At 38.0% G+C, this 20,678-nt stretch overlaps 1 protein-coding gene across 3 annotated transcripts in view; it reads left to right on the forward strand.

Moving 5' to 3' along the window:
* adkb (adenosine kinase b) overlaps positions 1 to 20,678 on the forward strand; it is a 162,137-nt gene that overhangs the window by 136,897 nt on the left and 4,562 nt on the right. For all 3 annotated transcript variants that reach the window (XM_034707955.1, XM_034707956.1, XM_034707957.1), the window contains 2 exons: positions 7,410 to 7,445; positions 13,356 to 13,470. In XM_034707955.1, the coding sequence (XP_034563846.1) occupies positions 7,410 to 7,445; positions 13,356 to 13,470 (151 nt within the window). The remainder of the gene's footprint in view (positions 1 to 7,409; positions 7,446 to 13,355; positions 13,471 to 20,678) is intronic.

The following is a 20,678-nucleotide window of genomic DNA, read 5'->3' on the forward strand; positions in this document are numbered from 1 at the left end:
TTTGCGCAGCTGTGTTATGATGACCCCGCCCACGTGAGTCGATTCAAGTAGGGCTGGAACTGTGTAGTGGAAAAGGGCCATAATATTGTTGTTTTTGACTGAAGCAGGTACCTTTTTCTCTAGCTGAAACAAATCCCATAACTCCCTGTACAATACCATATCAGCACAAAACAACAGACAGAAAAAAAAGCTATTCGATATAAATTTCAACCCAGCTTTTTTCTTATTTTTATTGTTTCAATTTAATCCTATGACCATTATTGTTTACCATTGAACAGCTGTCCGCTTGATACCCCTTTCAAAATTGGCACTTAATGACATTCTGAAAAGGAACAAGTGCAAAAACTGGCTCTTCAACCTGTTTCCTCACTTTAAAGTCAGACATTTTAAAGCTACTGTGAGGAACTTTTGGTTTGATTTTGGCGCCTCCTGTGGACAAAGTTATAGATCTAATCTCCTTCCTGATCTTGTCCTGTACACGTTGTTGTCAAACTGTGCCAACTAGAGGAGAACTAATTATCAGGTCTGGTCATGTTTTCTGACACTTATCATTCACTGTCAATCTTAGCTGTGGATAAAGTAAACAAAATGTGTGTCTTAACTAGCTTTGTCTGACACCTACCCTGCGTCCCCGCTAACAAGTATTTAAATTCAACTTAACGAGATTATCAGTGATGTTGCTGATGGTCTCATTTGCTCTTGTGGGTCATTTAGAGGCATTGGCTTTAATTTTAGTCAGTTTAATAACCAGCTAAACATTCCTCACAGGAGCTTTAAGAGAAATGAGGGAAATTAGGGGGAAACGCTGGAATTAGCTCGGAGGCTATTTTGGTTCACTGTTATGGCTCTGACATTATTGTTTTTTGCTGCTCCAGGTATTTTTTTTTTTTGTTGCAAAAGCTCACTGTACACTACCTAATCATGACGAAACAGCAGACAGAACACAAAAACAGAGAGGCTCCCAAACTTGCTACTTTACTTTTTCTGGTTTAGTTTGGTTTAGTTTGGAGGAATTCAAGTTTCCAAAAGTAGCTAAAAGTTAAAATAGCTAAATAGCCACTTTGGTTGACCGTCATCACTTTTATTAAGGTTTTTTGTTTTTTTGGCTGCAGCAGGTAGCAGTATTTATTAAAAGTAAAAAAGAAACCACTGATTATCACTGCATTAGTATTCAGGTAGATTGTACGACTGTGGAAGTAAGTCCTCCATTAAACAGCTGTAGTGGGCTTAATCCTCTGTTATATAAATGCTTATTGAAATGCTGTCTAAGGAAGAAGACAACAAAGGTGTTGCTGTAAATAACTTGTCAGGGCTTTACCCTCCTCTGTATCCCACCGCCCCACACACACACACTCGCAAACAATGTCAAATACAATTCAATTTCTGCCTCAGCATCAGCTTAGGCTAACACGGTCAAGCAAATGCCTATTTTCTGAATGGCCTGAGGGAGTTATGCTTTTCAGCTTATCAACTTTTATTAACCTCAGCACTGAGGTTTGCTCTTTGATTTAGATTCTTGGGAAACACTGAAATTGGATTTTTCGTGGTCTCACTCCTGCTGTGACATGTGCTCGACAACTTGTTACACAGAGGAGGAAAACTCGACGCTCGCTTTGCTTTCATGCTTAGAGTATTTAATGATGAGAGCCAATAACCTCTGGTTATGTAATTCCTGCGTTTGTGTTTGCTTATCTAACCTGTGTAAAGAGCAGATTTCCATGTAAGATTCAGCTAATAGGAAATGTCTGAAATGCAGAGGAGCAAAGTCGACCAGGCAACAGATTTTGAAGTGAAGTAAACAAGACGTAGTGTTCTTTTATGTTAGGCCATTGTTCTCAATTTAACATTTAATTTGACTTTAATGTGATGCTGTGTTGTTCTATTTATATGAGATCGAAATATTTAAAGGTGCTTTAATCAATCATAGTCAGAGGTGTCACGTAACGAAGTACAAATACTTTGTTACCTTACTTAAGTAGAAATTTTGGGTATCTATTTTTTACTGGAGTAGTTATTTTTCAGCTGACTTTTTACTTCTACTCCTTAAATTTTCACGCAATTACCTGTACTTTCTACTCCTTACATTTTAAAAATAGCCTTATTACTCCTATTTCATTTTGGCTTGTCATTGTTAAAAAATATATATATTTATGTACATTGACATTCCAATATAGGCCATTGATAACATGCCTGTGAAGTTTGACTTTTTGCACCATTAAAATACTTAAAGGCAACTAGTCATTATATCTTCCGCTCCATGTAATACGTTAATGCTCATTAGTACACATATATGGTACTTTAATGTATCTGCAGTGTACGAAAATAAGTTCATTTTCAATGGGCATAAATGCGGCTGAAACAGGTGCAACCCAAATATTTCAACATTAACATATTAATATAACATTATAGTCATATGGCCTCTAGAAACATGCCTAAGCTTTTGTCCTTAATGACATTTTTCCCCCTTACATTACTTTTAGATAGATAGATAGATAGATAGATAGATAGATAGATAGATAGATAGATAGATAGATAGATAGATAGATAGATAGATAGATTGATTGATTGATTGATTGATTGATTGATTGATTGATTGATTGATTGATTGATTGATTGATTGATTGATTGATTGATTGATTGATACTTTATAGGCTCTTGTTTGCTTTTAAATTTTCTTTGCACTGTCTACTTTGCTACTGTGAATTTCCCCGTTGTGGGTAAATTGGTGATTAAAGGACTATCTATCTATCTATCTATCTATCTATCTATCTATCTATCTATCTATCTATCTATTAAAAAGTAATTAGCAATTAAAATAAAGAGGTAAAAAATAAGCATATCTTACAACATATATATATATGTATATTATGGTTATATAGTCTGACCACTGCAGGAAGTAGAGACCTGCGATATCTCTCCGTGAGACACCACGGGTGAAGAAGTCTGTCACTGAACGAGTTACATAGTGTTGTTATGGTCTCTTTTATGCTTTAAGTAGTTTTGAAACCAGTACTTTTACACTTTTACGTGAGTAAAAAGCTTGAGTTGATACTTCAACTTCAACAGAAGTCTTTTTAAACCCTAGTATCTATTCTTCTACTTGAGTAATGAATGTGAATACTTTTGACACCTCTGATCATAGTGTTACAGTACTTTTGGAATAGGACAGTTTTGCTTCTGCAGCCTGCAACTAGAGTTAATTTAAGTTTGTTGTGATGAGGATCAGTGTAGACGAGTAAAACACAAGGTTGAATAAATCAATCAATCAGACGTGATTTGTGCAGCACTTTTCATACAACTATTATGTAACACAAAGTGTTTCACACAGACAGAGAACCAATATTCAACAAAATGATGTGTATAATATGAAGGACTTGATAAAAACACAAAGTGCTGAACGGTCTGTTGAATTTTTAGCACAGCTTGTCGTTGTTTATTCTGGTTAAACTGTTTTTTTTTTACCATGTTTGTCCGAGTCTCAGAAGTGCCTCAAGTACAAGCTCCCCCAAAAACTTCTCTGTAGGAAAATGGTTATTGTTTTTCCTTCTGTGTTTATGATACATGTTAGATAAAGACTGATTGCATGTTGAGCGTTTAAGCTTCATTAAAAGAGAGAAAAAGAAGTCTCGAAAGCATCACAGAGCGTACCCACATCCTGTGGCTGCACATGCTGTTTCTAACTGATGGCCTGCTATGCTCCCCTCACATACAATGTCAGGGAAAACAAAGTGTGAGGCTTTGAAAACTGCCCTTTGCATGAAGTGTGTATTTCCTCTTTCATTTTGCTTGGCAAGATATTGTAGACTCCCGCCCCCCTGACTGGGCTATGGATTATTAGCTTAAGCTCTCTAAAAATATCCCTTTGACTGTTTAAGCCTCTGACAGCAGCAACATCTCACACATTCTGATAGCTTTATACTAACTATGGCTGCAGAGGGCTCATGCACTCAGCCTGCCTTGTTATCTTTTACCTTGTTTGCCCGAGGAAGAGGAGAAGGGAGAGGGGAGAAGAACTTACGGGCACCCCTAAAAAAAAAAAAAAACTGCAACAGTCCTCTCCCTCACTCTCACATGGAGCGGATCATCAAAGGCAAGCATGCAATCACTGCAATCTCCGAACAAACGAGATGCTTTTTTGAGCGCGAGAGGATTTTGCCCAGATGTCACTCGAAGCACTTGTCATTGTTGCGACAGCTGTAGAAGCACATGGGCCGTCATTTGGAAAAAAGCGTCTTCCGCTACATACCAAAACAGCACACGTCAAATGTGAAACATACACAGCCTCAAACATAAAATTCCTGAATATTAATGCTGTAAGCCTCTTATGGAATTGTGACTCTTATTGCCTATCATTTCAGTTTTATTGGCTTGCCTGTGTAGTCCCGGTAATTGCGTATTTACCACCATGCAGTATTTATCATACCAATATATTAGGTTGAGCTGAGCTTATGCTACCAAATATTTTTGATGTTGGCATTCATAACAGCTCATAGAAATTAATAAATTCCTGAAAGGGATTACACCGTACACATGTGGCTCATAGACATTGCTTCAATTATCTTTTCTTCTGACGCCCACGCTCTCTCGAAAGGCTTTTCTCACAAATATTAAAGCTGCTAACTAGAGAGAGTCGGAGGGTGAAAAAAAAAGGAGGCATGTGCCGCTCAACAGCACCATTGTTATTCCAGCCTTTATTCATGTGTCTCTCTGAAACGCTTTGAGATGAAATATCACTGTTTTGACAAGACGTTTTCCAAGCTGCTCGCGTCTCCTGCGAGATGCCTCACGCTGGTCGGTGATGGAACGTTCCTGAGGAGAAAAGTCAATATGTGGTTGTAAATAAATGAAAACAAATGTGAGACCTAAGCCCTGGATAGATTGAGGAGGAGAAAAAAAAGAAGACGACTCACCTTTACTCATTATAAAACTGCTTCTCGGCTACACAAGCTAATTGACTACCCTCTCCACCCCTGTGTGTGTTGGGGGGTGATGAATTGACATATTGCTGGCAGCATGATGTTGATTCAAGGCAGAGAGCCATGAGGCTTTCCTCCAGGGACCTGTAACCTTATTGTTCCATGTCATCTCCTCCCCTTCTGTTTGAGGACCAGGTTGTCAACCTCTCCCCAAGGTCAGGCAAACACCAGCCCCCGTCCTGCACATAATTGGATTATTTAGAATCATAGCATCAACTTATTGCCCCGACTGGGGTCAAAAGTGAATTTAGTGCGCGAGGTTGTCTGTCATGATTTGTGGCATCGTTCAGAACTGATGAGCAACAGCTTCTGTCACCAGTTAGAGGATTAGAGCAGTGCTGTAGCATGCTTTAGCCTGGACACACTGCCAGCATTATTGCAAACCATTACATTATTTTTGACCATTTTTCCTTCTCTTTCAAGCACCCATTGATTTCCATTGATATCAATCCAGAATCATAGCAGAGGTTTCCAACAAGTTTAGTTTCAGCCCTTCAAATCATGATTTACTGAAGTGTCGGGGTGAAGTTTTAAGAAAGTAGACAGTGTAAAGGAAGTTTTGAATCCTTTTTGAGACAGTCATTGATTTCCATTCATATTAATACACCATAAAAATCAAACAGAGGACTTATGATGTCTGAAACTCTGGAGTTGCGTAATATGGTTAATCCTCAATATTAATGCAGTTTAATGGAACATGGGTTTGAGAGGTTGGCACTACTTTACCACGGAATGATATAACAACTTTGCATAAAAAGCAATTTAATAGAATACTTCAAAATGTAGACTTAAGGTTACTGTGATGGATCCAAACTATGTCTGAAATAGTGATACTATAGCACTTCATAGGGAGTACTCATGCAGCAACCTCCGGTCTCAAACTATGAAGTTGAGCTGCTACAGTGTCTATCTGCTGATGACCCTGATAGAAAATAACATTACCACTGTGCTTTTTGAATGGCACAATTCAATGTTTCAAACAATTCAGACAGCTCACATTACAGGTCAAAAGTATAATATTCACTTTGTGTCAAACAGAATGAAAATATTACCGAAGTACTTTTGAGTTTGAGCTGCCACATATGAGCTAAGCATACAGGCGCAGCTAATCAGACTGACATCAGCAGGCAGCCGCATCACAAAGCGCAGCAGAGTACTATTTTAGTCACTATAGACCTGTGGATGACACACTATTAAGCTGTGTCCTATCTTTTAGTCATGGTTTCAGACCATACTGTTGTAGCACTGCAACATTTATTTGAAGGAGAGACTATAAGGTACATTTTATCGCATTCATATGATTACCAAATCAAGACACTGCTAAGAGATGATTGACATTGTTAATATGAACTTAAAAAGTTGAACTAAAATGCAAAAACTATGGAATTTTTAAATGTGATTAAAAATGCAATTAACCCTTGAAATTCTGCAAAAAACAAATTGTTTTACCATTCTTATCTTCAGTTTCATCCTATCCTGCCATAAACTGTCTACTGTCACACCAAATGCATACACCTTTAAGTTTGGGAATCTATTTCATGTGGTTTAGAAAGATGTAAAGCAAAAATACAGCCTACAAACACCAGGCAGAATATATTCTGGTGCTTGGTTTTTTTTTTAAACACCCAAAGGGAGAATGAGCCAACACTTGCATGAAGCCAGTGCACATAAAGTAAACTAGTTAAAAAGTTGATGTTTGGTGAATTGGATATCTCTTTATACAGGCTTTTTGCACTTAGCTGAAAAATACAAGGCTGGAGGTACATTTGTGTAAAAAGTTCAAGTTATAACACCAGAGATTGATCTTAGACGTGCTAGCACTAAAATCATTTGTCATTTGTACATTTGAAATAGACAGATAAAGCAAGCTTGGGTTTGGGTTTCTAGACCAAACACTGCCTTAAATAGTATATATTAAAAACTACATAATATATCTTATTTGAAAAAGTGAAGCATCAATGTAAAGTTTACATTTCCTCCAGTCTCGCTCTGAAAAAGTGCACTGGTGTAGGCTTTTAAAGTGCACCTGTTCAGGGACTAAAGAAACATACAGTGGGTGTTGAACGCCTGCAGAGCTGGGGATTCCCACATACCAGCAGATATTCATGGTTTCAGTGGTAGTTTCATGGCTGCAGGCTGACGTGGTGTTATCTCATGCTGCCGTGGTAAGACGAGATGAAGTGGGGCAATAGATTAAATGGGTGGGCTGCATGTCTATTAAATCAGGAGCTGGCAGAGAAACACTAACTCAGGTTACTTCTTCTCACGTGACACGGACGCACATGTGAGGAGGAGGAAAGCGAGATGTCTTTACTTCACGTCTGGTGCATCACACTCTGCTCTGTTTGCGACTCTTTAATTAACTGCTCATCTGTGTGTGTGTGTGTCTCTGTGTGTGTGCGTGTGTGTGTGTGTGTGTTTTTTCTCTTCCAGGAGGCAGCCACATTTGCCAAAGTGCTGGGCTTTGAGGTGAGTTGACCAGCGATTGCACACTAAACAGATCCTAAAGGTTTATTTTTGCTGATAATGAAGTTCTTTTTGGACAGTGATTGATGTGCTATTATACTCTCCAGGCCTTGCAGCAGTTGCTATGGAAACCTGGCAGTCGTCATGGTTTCTTTGTTCAGCCAGCTCTCTCTGTTATGACGCACTCTGCTAGGTCTGCACCCAACATCGCCTACAGATGTTATTTATTGAATTTTGAAAAGCCTCTTGGGAAGCTGAGAACTTGGGCATGGTTTCAAGCCTTTCTCTGCAGGCTCAGGGCTCATCAGGTTGCCTGGTTAAAAAGCCTCCTCATTATCTTCATTGCACTCAGGGATCATACTGTATTTTTTTTCCCTTCACTGCTACAGCATTACAGCACACTGAGAACACACTGTAGTCTTTTATCACACAAATCATATCCACCTGTGGTTCCGATTATGTAAATGAAATTACAGCGCGTTTTACCTCATAGAACATACACTCTGTTTTTAAAGCCTCTTCAGTGTAAAATGAAAGCTCCCTTGGTCGAACATTTTCTTCTATTTTGCATATTCCTCACATAGGTTTTTAAAAATCAAAAACACAAATAGCTGGTATGTGAGTGTATGTGTGTGTGTGTTTGAAATGGGCTCAGGTATTTTAAGTGCCTACTCTCTTTCAAAAAAGGTAGAGCTGCCTTGAATGTGGCTCTGCACTGTGTGAATAATTGTCATCCAGAATCACTAACGGTGTGATCAACGTGACTGGAATAGAAATGCAATCCTGACGGCAGTGACAGGTTTAAGAGAGGAGAAGGGATGAAGGCAGGAAAAAAGAAGAGAGGGTTATGGTGGTGGGGAAGGAGGGGGGCGGGGGGGCTCACATGAAGAAAAAAAAACACAAAGGGCAAAGTGTAGACTCTTCTAGTAGTTACAATTCTTTGACATTTTCCGTGTCAACCTGATTTGCCAGAACACTCTGCAAAATTGCATTGGATGCATGTGATTTCCCAGATAACTTCAGTAGTGTGTACTGTCGTTATTGCATTACTACATGGCTGATGATTTATTTATTTTTTGACACAGGCCTCCACACTTTGATGATAGCCCCACTTGCCCTCCATACATCAGTTGTACACAGTGTTCTCAGCTATTTAAAACACAGATATACACTTCAATACATTTCAACAGGCTACTATAACAAAAGCCGCATTGTTCCAGCAAAATGATTGAAGGAAACTTGTCATTCATTCATACAAAACACACTTTTAATAAAAGACCAGACTGATCATAGAGGCTACGCTCTATATCAGAATATTTAGATAAAAGAGATCAAATTATTGTAAAGGCAAAATCTATGACAAAACTTGCCTCCATTGACTACAGAAAAAGAACAATCAGGGCATGCCAAAATGCATTTAATCACACACCCACACCCTTGTACAATAGAACTAAAAGATATTCAGAAAAGTAGTTAAATAATGCCTTCAGTGTAGTCCCTGTTTGTGAAACAGGTTTTAAATATTGTTCGAAATTCTTGCAAATTTAGTAATACACATAAATGTTTTATTTGGTTTAATAGTATATTGATACGACAGAGTATTAGGGCCTTTGTATGAACAAAAAGAGCCTTGAAGGAGACTAATATTCAGAGATTAAAGTCACAAATTTGTGATAATAAAGTACTCCCCTTTTTTTTTAAATAGTCGCAAATTTGTGTGGATTTTTTTTTTAACCCTCCTGTTATGCTGTGGGTCAAATTGACCCTTTTTAACGTTGAAAATCCCCCCAAAAAATGTTTAAAGTATTTTTTCTGTATGAAACGTCTTTGCTTGGCTTAATAGGTGAAATCAACATATAAAATCAAAATGGTTCATTTCACATATGCCTTCTCAACCAGCTAAAAACAGCCTAAAAATCTGGGCAGCATGGGACAGAAGAAGTGTCTCTTGTTAATTTATCAACATCACTTCATAAAAATAATATTAATTCAAAATTCAAAATAAAATAAAACAAAATCAATGTCATATAAAAGTATTGTATTTATATGTAGGTCTTTCCAATGTTAATTTAAAAAAGTTTCAACATTAATTTAATAAAAAACGAGTGAGTTATCCTCATTGAAGCATGATCTGTGAGGATTAAAGAACACTATTGCACCAAATATTGATTTAAATGGTTAGTAATGGAGTTAATAATGAGATTAAAAACATGTTTATTGGGATTTTTATAGGGTTCTGACACTTTTGGATAATTAAATACCAAGGAACATTATTGCTCTTCCTGAGAAACGAATATAACAGGAGGGTTAAAGACAGAAAAGGTCAGAGAACCTCATAGCCTCTCACTTTCCCCCATCAGTGTTACCTACATAAATTAACCACAAACTAATCATTCATTTCACTTTAAACTAACTCACCTATTGACACCATGTTTCCTATTATAACACCTCCTCACTTGGTGTGCGTGTGACGCCACCTGTTTACTAGCTATGACATCAACAGGATGTTCCAAAGTGAAGCAATGTAGTTTCCGTGTGGACTATTTTGTGAGTTTGTGTTTCTCAAAAATCTGCTACCCTTTTAATGCAAATGTATGACTTTATTCCAACAAATTTGTGACTTTAATCTTGACATATTCAGAATATAATATATTTCTTTTTTAAAATAGCCCTTATATGCCGTCTTAGGCTGAAGTCTTGTAAAGACTTGCACTATTATCTATTTACATTTGTCCATTTTTAAAGTGTCACAGCACTGCACCACCTGCACTGTGTACATGGGCTGTTTTTAACTGTATTTTATTATAATTTTATTGTATTTTATATTTACATTTTTGCTATTTAAAAGTTGGAAGAGAGAAACAGCATCTTGATTTTCCTGTATGTCTTCGTATATATAGTGAAAATTGACAATTAAAACCTTTGAATCTTGAAGACATATTATGTTAACTGAAATAATTATCCTGAGCGTCCAAGTTGTCATCTTGTGGACAGGATAACAGGATTATTATCTCATGTGAATTAGATAATTTTCCAGTGAGAACAAGATAATTACCTTTTGGCACAGGCTATTATCTTGTGAGAACAAGATTATCTTGTGCACACAAGATACTTATCTTGACAAAAAACCTATCTTGTTTGCACAATTTAATCAATCATTTATTTACGCAAGATAACTTTTACCAACAAGATATAACTTATTCCTACAAGATCTTAAGTTTTTCTTACAAACTGAGGGGCGGTACACAATTTTGTAATAACTAAATGCGATACTTCAAAATTCATGACCTTCAAAATTCAAATTGTAGATTGTATTTACATAGATGCTTCTTAGCACAGCATTCATTTAGTTCTAAGAGTGTTTCTATACAGGTTCACTGTATTTTGAGCTGGTGGAATGAATTGAAACATGCTCTATAACTCCGGATAAGGTTCAAAATTTTGGGAGCAGGGTGCATGTGTGAATGCAAACTCAGAATTGTTTCACCTAGACTCCCTGAACTTTTTCCTGTCTCCCCCCCTCGTAAAACCTTTGGAATAAATCAGAGTGAATGATGTGTGACTAAGCAGGGAATAAATTACAAGGAGTAAGAGTTGATGTTTACAACATTGGACTAGTGCATGTCCAATGCAGTCTACATACACGTGGTGAAACTGCACGTAGAACTGATATAATGCCAGAAACTATTGTTATCGCATCAGACTTTGATTTACAGGCTGGCTACCTCTTCATCTTTTTTTTTTTTTTTTTTTTTTTTTTTTTAAGAATTTCCTCTCAGTGTTTAATATTAGGAACAATGACAGAAAATAACAATTTTCAGCTCCAGCTTGATGTACATAACATACATGTACTTTTTATTAGGTTTATTGTGTACTATAATTATCACAGCACTAGATATATTGTATTTTTCCTTATTGCCAAAGAAAATTATTGCATATTTAACATTTTTAGACTTCATAATCTTGAATTTGAATTATTTTTTATTAAATATATTCATTGCTTTTATAAACATTACCTCTGCATCCTTTTAATGCCATGTCTAGCCTGCTGAGACCCCCACTCTCTCCAGTTCAACAGGGAAAAATTCTTTCTAGGAGTGACTTGTGTGAATAAGCCACTTAAGTAACTCTGAGGGGCAGGCCATCCTGCAATTTTAAAGACATTTCCAACACTGCATGTGTGACGAAGGCTTAAGCACAAGTCCAGTTAATTGGTCAGTTCGCCACTTGTTCAGGGAAACTGTGATTTACGTTTGGTTAATTGCTCCCCAGTCAATATTTGACTCAAAGACACTGCATGTTGTGCTTTCATTACTTAAAACATTTCTATCATCACGTTATCATTGACTAACTTAAACAGCAGCAGCACTTTTTCAGTGTAAAATCAAGACAAACAAACCTCACTCTCTTAAAAAAAAAAAAAAAAAAAGCAATCAACAGATCCTGATTGTGATCTGTTTCCTTTAAATGCTCAAAGAACTATCTGCATGGCAGCTCTAATTGAATCGTTCTCTGGCTGTGTTTCTCAAACAGCCTGCAGTGGAGACAATCACTTTCTCACTGACTTCAACACATAAACACAATTTAGCACTCTCGTAAAGCTTTTATATTTCACGCTTTGTTGATTTATGTCTGATCAATTGCCGCACAATCGTAAATATTGCCATTTTTCAGCTGTAAACTAAATTGGCCGTATTATTTGTCAATTCATGTTCTGCACTCTTGTTATTATGCTGCATTCTCTCAGCTGCGTATGATGTTGTCAGTGTGTTGGTAAGTGTTGCAAGCAGTAGGATTTGTACGAGTGTGTGATTATTACTTGTGTTTATACGAGTGTAGCCTGCCCTGCTAAACAACCGTGATGCTAACCCTGCCACCTCTGGGCCTTAGAGCCTTTTAGCTCCTAAACCTGAGTAGAGCGCCTTTTATTATGTCAGTGAACATAAAACCAGAGGGTGACAATGTGCCGAAGCCTTGTGTGGTTTAGCATTCAGTGTCTGGAGGAGTGCTTGTGGTTACATCCAGTCACAGTGACAAATTGCCTTTTTTTTTGCCATTGCCTGCTAACAGCCTCTGTATTAACCTCTCCATTAGCACTTACTTAGAGTGTTACACCCATTTTTCCTCAGCCCAGGGCCTCTCCGGACCTCTCAGGGCTGATTAAAGGACATTTGGGAAGCATTTAGAGGTGTAAAAGCTCATTGGTTTGAGTGAGCCACTGTGGCTTGGTGGTATCGGAGCCTATCTCTCTGATTATTCCCATAACCACAGTATTTGCTCACCCTAAAGGTGCTGAAGTGTTAGCTTTGATATAGACGCTAGAGGCATCTGCGACCCTTAATGCTAGCACCTCAGTGTGCTATATTACAGAAAAGCAGAGTCCACCCCACTGCGAGGCAGCGATAAAGACATTCCACCTGCTCATAGTACATCATGATGAGTTAATAATAAAGTAGCACTGACAGGTGTGGGTTTTTTTATCCCTCTCATGATCAAAGGCAAGCACTCTGGAGAGTTCTGTCGTCTCCAGGCGAGAATATCCATTCTGTGCAGATGCTGAGGAGAGATGGCCTGTTTCAGGAAGAGACTGATACAGTACACGCACCAAGAAGTAGCTTTATCTGACAACAGCATATCTTCACACGCTTATTTTCATCTCACTTAGGGAATATGACATCCTAATATTTTACAGCTCTCCTGTAGCCGCGTGGAAACATCATTGAGCGCTCCTATTGATCTTTTTTTCTGAGCGGTTTCATAGCCCCATCTGGTTTCATTATCACTTGATCTGTCTGGCAGGATCGGTAAAATCTGACCCCTCTCAGTCACACTTATGATCTTTGATTAACTCCTCAAAAAATTGCTCTTCATTCAACTTGAACATACTCACCTACTGGTCTGCTGTGTTTACAGACAGAGGACATCGCAGAGATTGCAAACAGGACCCAAAATCTCCCCAAGGACAACGCAAAGAGGCAGCGAGTGGTGGTCTTCACCCAGGGCAAGGACGACACTGTTGCAACAGTTGGTAGGCCTTTTTTTTTTGTTTTCCATTTGTGTCTCCTTATCCGCTCATATTTCTCCTGAAATACCACTCAGAGCTGTCTCAACTTTGGCCTCTTTTGGATGTCTTTACCCTTCACTTCAACCTCATATCTCAAAATGTGCAGGCTTAAATAAATGGAAGATCACCGAGAAGTGAAAAGAAGTGAACGCTATCAGTAATTTCTTTGAAGTTAACCTGCAATATTGACACCAGATGTTAAAAAAAACGAAAGCTTGCACTACGTTCTGTCATTTCAGAGCATAAAAGAAGTGTGGGGGATGCAGAGAGCAGGCATTGATTTGTGAAGTACTTCTAACTTTGTCTTGGACAGACTCCAGGCCAGTCCTCAGCAATTTTTAATGCTTCAACTCTTACATCCTGCTCTTTTTTTCTTGCTCCTACAAAATGCTGGCAGAGTGACCTCGAGGAGACAACTTCTAGTCCTCAAATCAATCCCATTTCCTTTGATTCAGGGTATATTTGTTAGCCGGACATCAAAAAGGCAGAGTCATCATAACTGAGCAGGGGTTGCAGGTTTAAGCGGTGTGGGGGAGAGAGACCATAGTTTCAGATTACTGCTGGGAGCCGGTGCCTTTGTCAGAGCCACAGGGTGTCTCTCCTCGGTGCCCTTGCAGTTCAGACTCGTCGTGTGAGAGGAGAGATGGCCTCAGGTAAAGACTCCAACATATCACTCATCACTGGGGAATGCAGAGAGGCACAGCTACAGCAGGACTGTTAGCACTGCAGGACACTGACTTCACATTATATTCAGTGTCCTCAATTTGATACTGCCTGCAAGAGTATTTAAGTGAAGCTTTGCACAGTATGTCACTGATGGCATTATTAGACAGTCAATTATTTATCATGTCTCTTTTGTATTTTCTATTGGGATTTTTTATGCACTGAGACTCTCTAGAGAGTGTTGATATTCCAAAAGTGAAGTGCGTGAAATAGATATTTTCATATTTACAATAAGTAAAATAGCTGAGTTATGTAAAAAAAAGGGACATGTTACTGTGCAGAGCTGACCTCTGAATGCATCTTATCAGGTAGTTTTGGTTCTACAGCCCACAACTAGTACACTTAAGCCACAGCAGGCAGTAGTTTAAACAGCAAAGCTCCATTAAACCAACTTTATGCTTTAACCTTGATATGCTCCAATATCATGTCATCACTCTAGATACAGCTTCAGATACCTACATAAATGTTTTACCTGACAGCGAGTATTAATCTTATTCCAATGTGATGAAAAAAATAACATATAATTTAACAGCTGTGGGTTTAATACCTGGCCCTTTATAGCAAGCGCTGTAAATACAGTATAAATTGTTAAATTGGCAGAAATTTCTAGTCTAAAATACTGGCAATGTGCTAACTCTGACTGAACCTGGTTTATACTTGTGCACCTGATGTAGCCTAATGGTGCCCCGCCCCTTTAAAATGTAACTATGATGCAACCAAGCGGCAACCTTGGACTATGAAGCCCATGCGGAAGTGTTATAAGCTGCAATTCATCGAGAATCTGCTTGAGGCTGGCTGCAGAAACACCAGAAACCACATAGACGCCAATTCAAAAAAGACGATCTTTGCAGCATTAAAAACACGTTTACAGCCTGGTTCAAAAAACGGCTTGGCTCTATGTAGCTAATTTCTCTATCGACGTCACGGATACTACGTCCATTATTTATACAGTCTATTGTATCACTGCCAACACTGAATCAGTGGCAGTGAATTCCATCTCCTACGATATCTCTTTTCTTCTTTGCAATAATTGCATTCATTATTTGATCGATTTATAAAGGGACCATGTACAATATTGAACATAAATGTTAACATTTGATGCATTGTACCATAGTTAGCTTAAAGCTTATTTACATCTGCAGTCCTAGGCAGGTCTCAAAATGTATTAGCTCCAACATAATTCACTGGGATTCAGACGCCATGGTTCCATATAGACAATAAGCAGAGATTGGAGTGGAACCAAGAACTGGCGATATGAGGGGCATAGAAATCGCAATGCGAACTAGCAGTTAGGTGAAGTATTACAGAGTGCAGCTACTGCTCTGAAAGCAGTAGTTGCTGGTTGCAGCCATAATACATGATGTAATCCATGGTGGCAGAAAAGAGCAACTTTTTGTACAGGCAACTGAGGTAAGAACTGATTGCTGTTTGAACATTCTGTTTTATTTTGAAGGCTAATTGTCCTTTTATAAAGGTGCATACTGGCTCAAAACCATACCCCAGTTCAGTCTGTATTAAATGCATTTCTGTTCCTAGTATCAGCATTGAACACCTCTCCATAATGTCAAATCGCAAGCAAAGCTCACAGACTAGTTGCAGTAGTTGCTGGACTAGCAGTAGACAGGAGTCTGTTAGGACTTTGTTTGAGAACCAAAAGGTCATCATTTCAAGTCCTGTTACAAAGCAATGCTGGCAATTTGGGTTGTAGCTGAACAGGTTACAGTTCTTCTCCTTTGCTGGTGGAGAACAAAACCAGAGCCAAAAGGGGAGACATACATATTGGGTTGGAAAACATCAGGGGGCCCAAACAAATCTATGAAGTTACATGGTGCTCTCTTTATGCTAATTGTGTGGTAAAATGATAATTTTATGTTACCTTTTTGCGGTTACATGTCATGTAGATTTATGTGGCTGAATTTAATGATGCGATGATGTTACAAAATGCTAAATCAATTCAAATTACAAAAAACTTTTAATGAGCTATGATCCACTCCTAAAGGCGACATACACCATCCGTTTTCTTTTCCAACAAGTAAATTTCCTTTCATGAGAATTTGAAAAGAATCTTTGAGCAGAAACCCTGATGCTTAAAAAGAACAAGACTCCATCCATTGTGCTGGAGGTGATGGATAATTCCTGCCTGCTCCTCTCATTGCTCCTGCATGGAGACAGAGCCACGCTGCTGCTGTGAACTTTATATAAAATACATGATGAATGCAGGCGGGATGAAAGACAATGTGTTTCAGATGTCATCTACAAAGGCAAACATGATAAATGTCATTGACTGTGCTATCATTGCATTGGAGCAGTTACAGTAGTCTGTAGAGCAGGATGGGTGTGTATGTGTGTGTGTGTGAGAACACCGCTATTCATGGCAGCCAAATAAATGTCAATGTAAAAAGAGAATTAAAGATTTTCATTTCCCAGAGGCGGCGCTCTAATAAACCTGATCTCTCATTTTGTTTGCAATTTGTCCTCCTGTCAGGATTTGATCATTTGCCAGCCTCTGCATGTCATGTTTAACCATTTTATTGTGATTAAGGATTGGAAAATGCCTTCCCCCATGGTATAATTCTCCAAAAAGAGATGTCAATTTGTTATTGTTCTTCTTTTTCCCTCTGCCTTTCATCACACCAGCGCTTCAATCGTGCCTTTTTAAAGAGCTGGGAGCAGAGGGAAATGGCCCTTTATTTAGCTGCCACTGACACCGCTGAACTACGCCAGGCTTTTGCTTATACCCCCATTACAGCAGTAATTAAGATCATTGTGCCCTGAACCTTAACGGTGAGGAGATCTAATAAACGATCATTCAGCCGGGGGTCGCCGCTCTAATCGCTGATAAGGACTTGATAAAGCCTGACTCGGCTCCTCAGTGAGTTTTAGAGCTCTCGAGGGAGCTACGCAGGCAGATTTTGAAAAAAGAAAACCTGATCTATACATGTTAATCACATGAGGCAGAACGAGGGGAGAACGCTCACTGCATGAAAAGTTTTAAATCTGCCTTATTTACTTGTCATTGGCCCTAAAGTTACAGAAAATTAAAGCTGCGGGATCATTTAAAAATCTACTTGAAGACATCTTAATAGTCTGTTTAAAAAGCTGAATGTTTATGTTCAATACTTCATGATGGACTAAATCAATTAACATTCTGAGTTATGAGAAAGACCGCCTCTCTTTCCCCTTGGCATCTCACACTGAAGTGTTTTCTTTCATGTCTCCCTGAAAGGATATTGGTTGGCGATGATCTTTTGCCTGTGGTTACAGTAATTACAGGCATATGCATTCTTTTTTTTCCCCCTCCCTAACTCAATTGTGAACAAAGATGCTGGTTATGATAGGGAAACAGATTGAATGTCAGCTCGCTCCTAACCTGTCGCGTTTGCCAAGAAAGCGGTAATGTTTTTCTCTCCGAGGCTCTGAGTTTGGCTGAAGCGCAACAGGAAACCTTCCAGAAGAAGAAGAAGTATTCTCGGGGAAGTTTCTCACTCACATAAAGATGTTCTGTACTTAAACTCCACTTTGTTACTCTTGCTTTTTAAACAGTCACATGTGACTCCCAGTCTCTCAGCAGCTGATGATTTGAAGTGATGTATTAATTGTTTTACTTGTGTAGATAAGTCAGTGCAACAGGATCAAAGTAAATTTTAAAGACCCTGCCAACTGTTTGATCTACCTGCTTTCTGTTGCGGCAACAATAGTACGAGCTGGAACACAACCAAGTGAAGCATGTAATAATTCCAGAGTCAGAACAATGCTCCATATGCTCGTTTTCCAATAAAGCCGAGGTCGTCTTATTTGCATGTACAGTCACTATTTTTAACAGAAGTGCGTTTTCTCAGTCAGTGTTGTGCTGTGAATTGGCATTGTTAAAAAGAATAGGCAATAATAAAGGACTTAATTGATACTCATTTCAAAGAGACGCCTGTTGAAAGAACTTCTTAAGTTTAATCACCACCATTCAAGAGTTGTAATGAGGGAATTATAAAGAGCGAATTAACAAAAGCACACAATTATAGCTTACTCGAAGGAAGAATTTGAATTCATTTGAGTTTTCTCTTATTTTTTCCTTCTTATGCAGGTTACCTGTCAAAGCACAACCATACTACTTCTCCCACACATTCACCAGAAATCTGCTGCTTCTACTGCTTTTGTCAAACCAAACTCTGAGAACAAAACATTTCAGTGTAAAAGCACAAAAAAAAAAAAAGAGCAGTAGATTTTTATTGATTGAAAATAATGTTGCAGATCTCATTACAGTGAAATGTGAAATGAGTTCAGGAAAGTGATGTTTTCAGACGTGCTACGAGCCAGAAACAACAAAGTCAGAGTATGTTGGCAGGAGTTTTTCCTTTCTTTCTTTCTTTTTTTTTTTACCCTTCTTGCCAGTTGGATCTCAGTTACAGACGGGTGGGGAATAGTTGGACTGTAACCTGAGTTAACATGTCAGTCAAATATAATAACTTGCATCAATGAGGTTACGTGAACTTTCCCCTAACAGCAAAGTACAAACGTCGGTTGTAATGATAGATGGAAGACAAATACTAGATATCTATAGTGTTATGCAAACAGTGCATAGAAAGTTCTGTGTCAATCCGCTCATAACTTATCCCTCAGAAATGTTACTGTATGTTTCTTCAGGGCTGGTTTCCATAAAAATGAAAAGTGAAAACTTCTGTGGATTTTCATATTCAAAGAAAGACCTAGATGTAAAAATAATGAAGTCTTTAAACCAATTTGTTGATTCTGGGCTTTATATTGTGATAAAAATGGACCTCATAATAAAACAACACTAACACTCTTCAGCCATGCTAGCTGCTCTGTGGTGCTATAAATAGCCACAGCCACACTATGTGCTGCTAACCAAAGCATGCTAACAAGCTCATAATGACAGTACTAATGTGTTCCTGTGAGCAAAAATATCATTAACGATGTTAAACAAAGTAGTGTTTGCGTGCCTATGTTTGCATGTTAACTCCTAGCACAAACTATAGCAGAGGCTAATGGGGATGTAATTAGTTTAGCCAGTACTTTGTCATAAATATAAAATAATTGAAGGCTTTTGACCCAATAATGGTGCAGGAGGATCACAGACATTATTATCATACATCAGCTGAGAACAATAAATAACTTAGCTACTCCGTGACATACTTCTCAAGAAGTTTCAGAAAGGCAAGAATGGTGAACCAAGCAACTGACTGATGGAAGGCTGCTTGCTAGTATGAATTAAAAAAAATGCTAACACAACTCAACTTTATTTATATAGCACCTTTCATACATGAGAACATGCAGCCTAAAGTGCTTCACAGAATAACAGAGAGACCGAAAAAAACAGCAATTGTAAAATTATAAAAGGCAGGATTATAAATAAAATAAAATCAATACAGTAAAATTATTAAAATAAGTAATAGTGGAAAGATGAGTTAAAAATAACGTAGCGTTAACAAGATCAGATGAATGCAATAAATAAATAAATAATTAAAAAAGATAAATAAATGTTAGAGCAGTGATTCAAATAATAATTATTAAGTCATAATGAAAATAATAAAAATAAAAATAATGCAGTCCAGGGCTAAAAATAAATTACTCCAAATTAAAAGATAGATTAAAAAGGTAAGTCTTAAGTAACCAACTGTTAGCAATGTAAATATTAGAATGAGCCTCTTATATCTATACAGGAACGTGTGCCTGAGAATGCTACCATCATTTCACTGATAACAGTGGTGAGCAGGAGTGTTTCAATCTACAATCTGATGCTAGCTAACGCAAAATAATCCCATTTCTACACACAGTACCTTTAAAGAACTTAGTTGAAAGCATGATAACATCAATAGTCCCACTTCAAAGTTTTATTTTATCCGTACTGGCGAAAAAATATCCTTTCATAAAAGTTATCACATCGCTAACAGCCAGTTTGTAAGTTTTAAGCAGTGCTTGCAAGATGTCCTCAGTAACTGTCTGTCGTTAAGCTCACTATCTTTGTCCTTACTGAAATGTCCAAACAGCATTTGTTATGACTTTGGGACATTTCAGTCAGTTGACAGATGTGTGATGACATTTAAGTCGGGGCCGACATGATAAACACAACAGAGTGACATGGAGGAAACCCTGCTAGAATGACTGAAAATGTGCTAACTAGCTACTAGCTAGGCAAGGCAAGTTTTTTTTACAAAGCACCATTCATAGAAAGAGCAATTCAAAGTGCTTTACAGAGTTAAAAACAAAAACCAGAACAGTAACAATCAATACAAACATACAGCAAACACTTCAAACATTTAAATCTATATCTGTGTACTTATGTAACTTAACTAGCTATGTGATTCCTTAAGGAACTTACTAAGGATTATGATACTTCTGTTAGTCCTTGTTGAAATTCATGTTTTATTACATCTATACTGATCTAAAACGGACATTTGTAGAGACTGTGAGATCACTTTAGCCCCTAAACTGCT

This window comes from Notolabrus celidotus, chromosome 18 (assembly GCF_009762535.1).
Source record: "Notolabrus celidotus isolate fNotCel1 chromosome 18, fNotCel1.pri, whole genome shotgun sequence".
Lineage (NCBI taxonomy): Eukaryota > Metazoa > Chordata > Actinopteri > Labriformes > Labridae > Notolabrus > Notolabrus celidotus.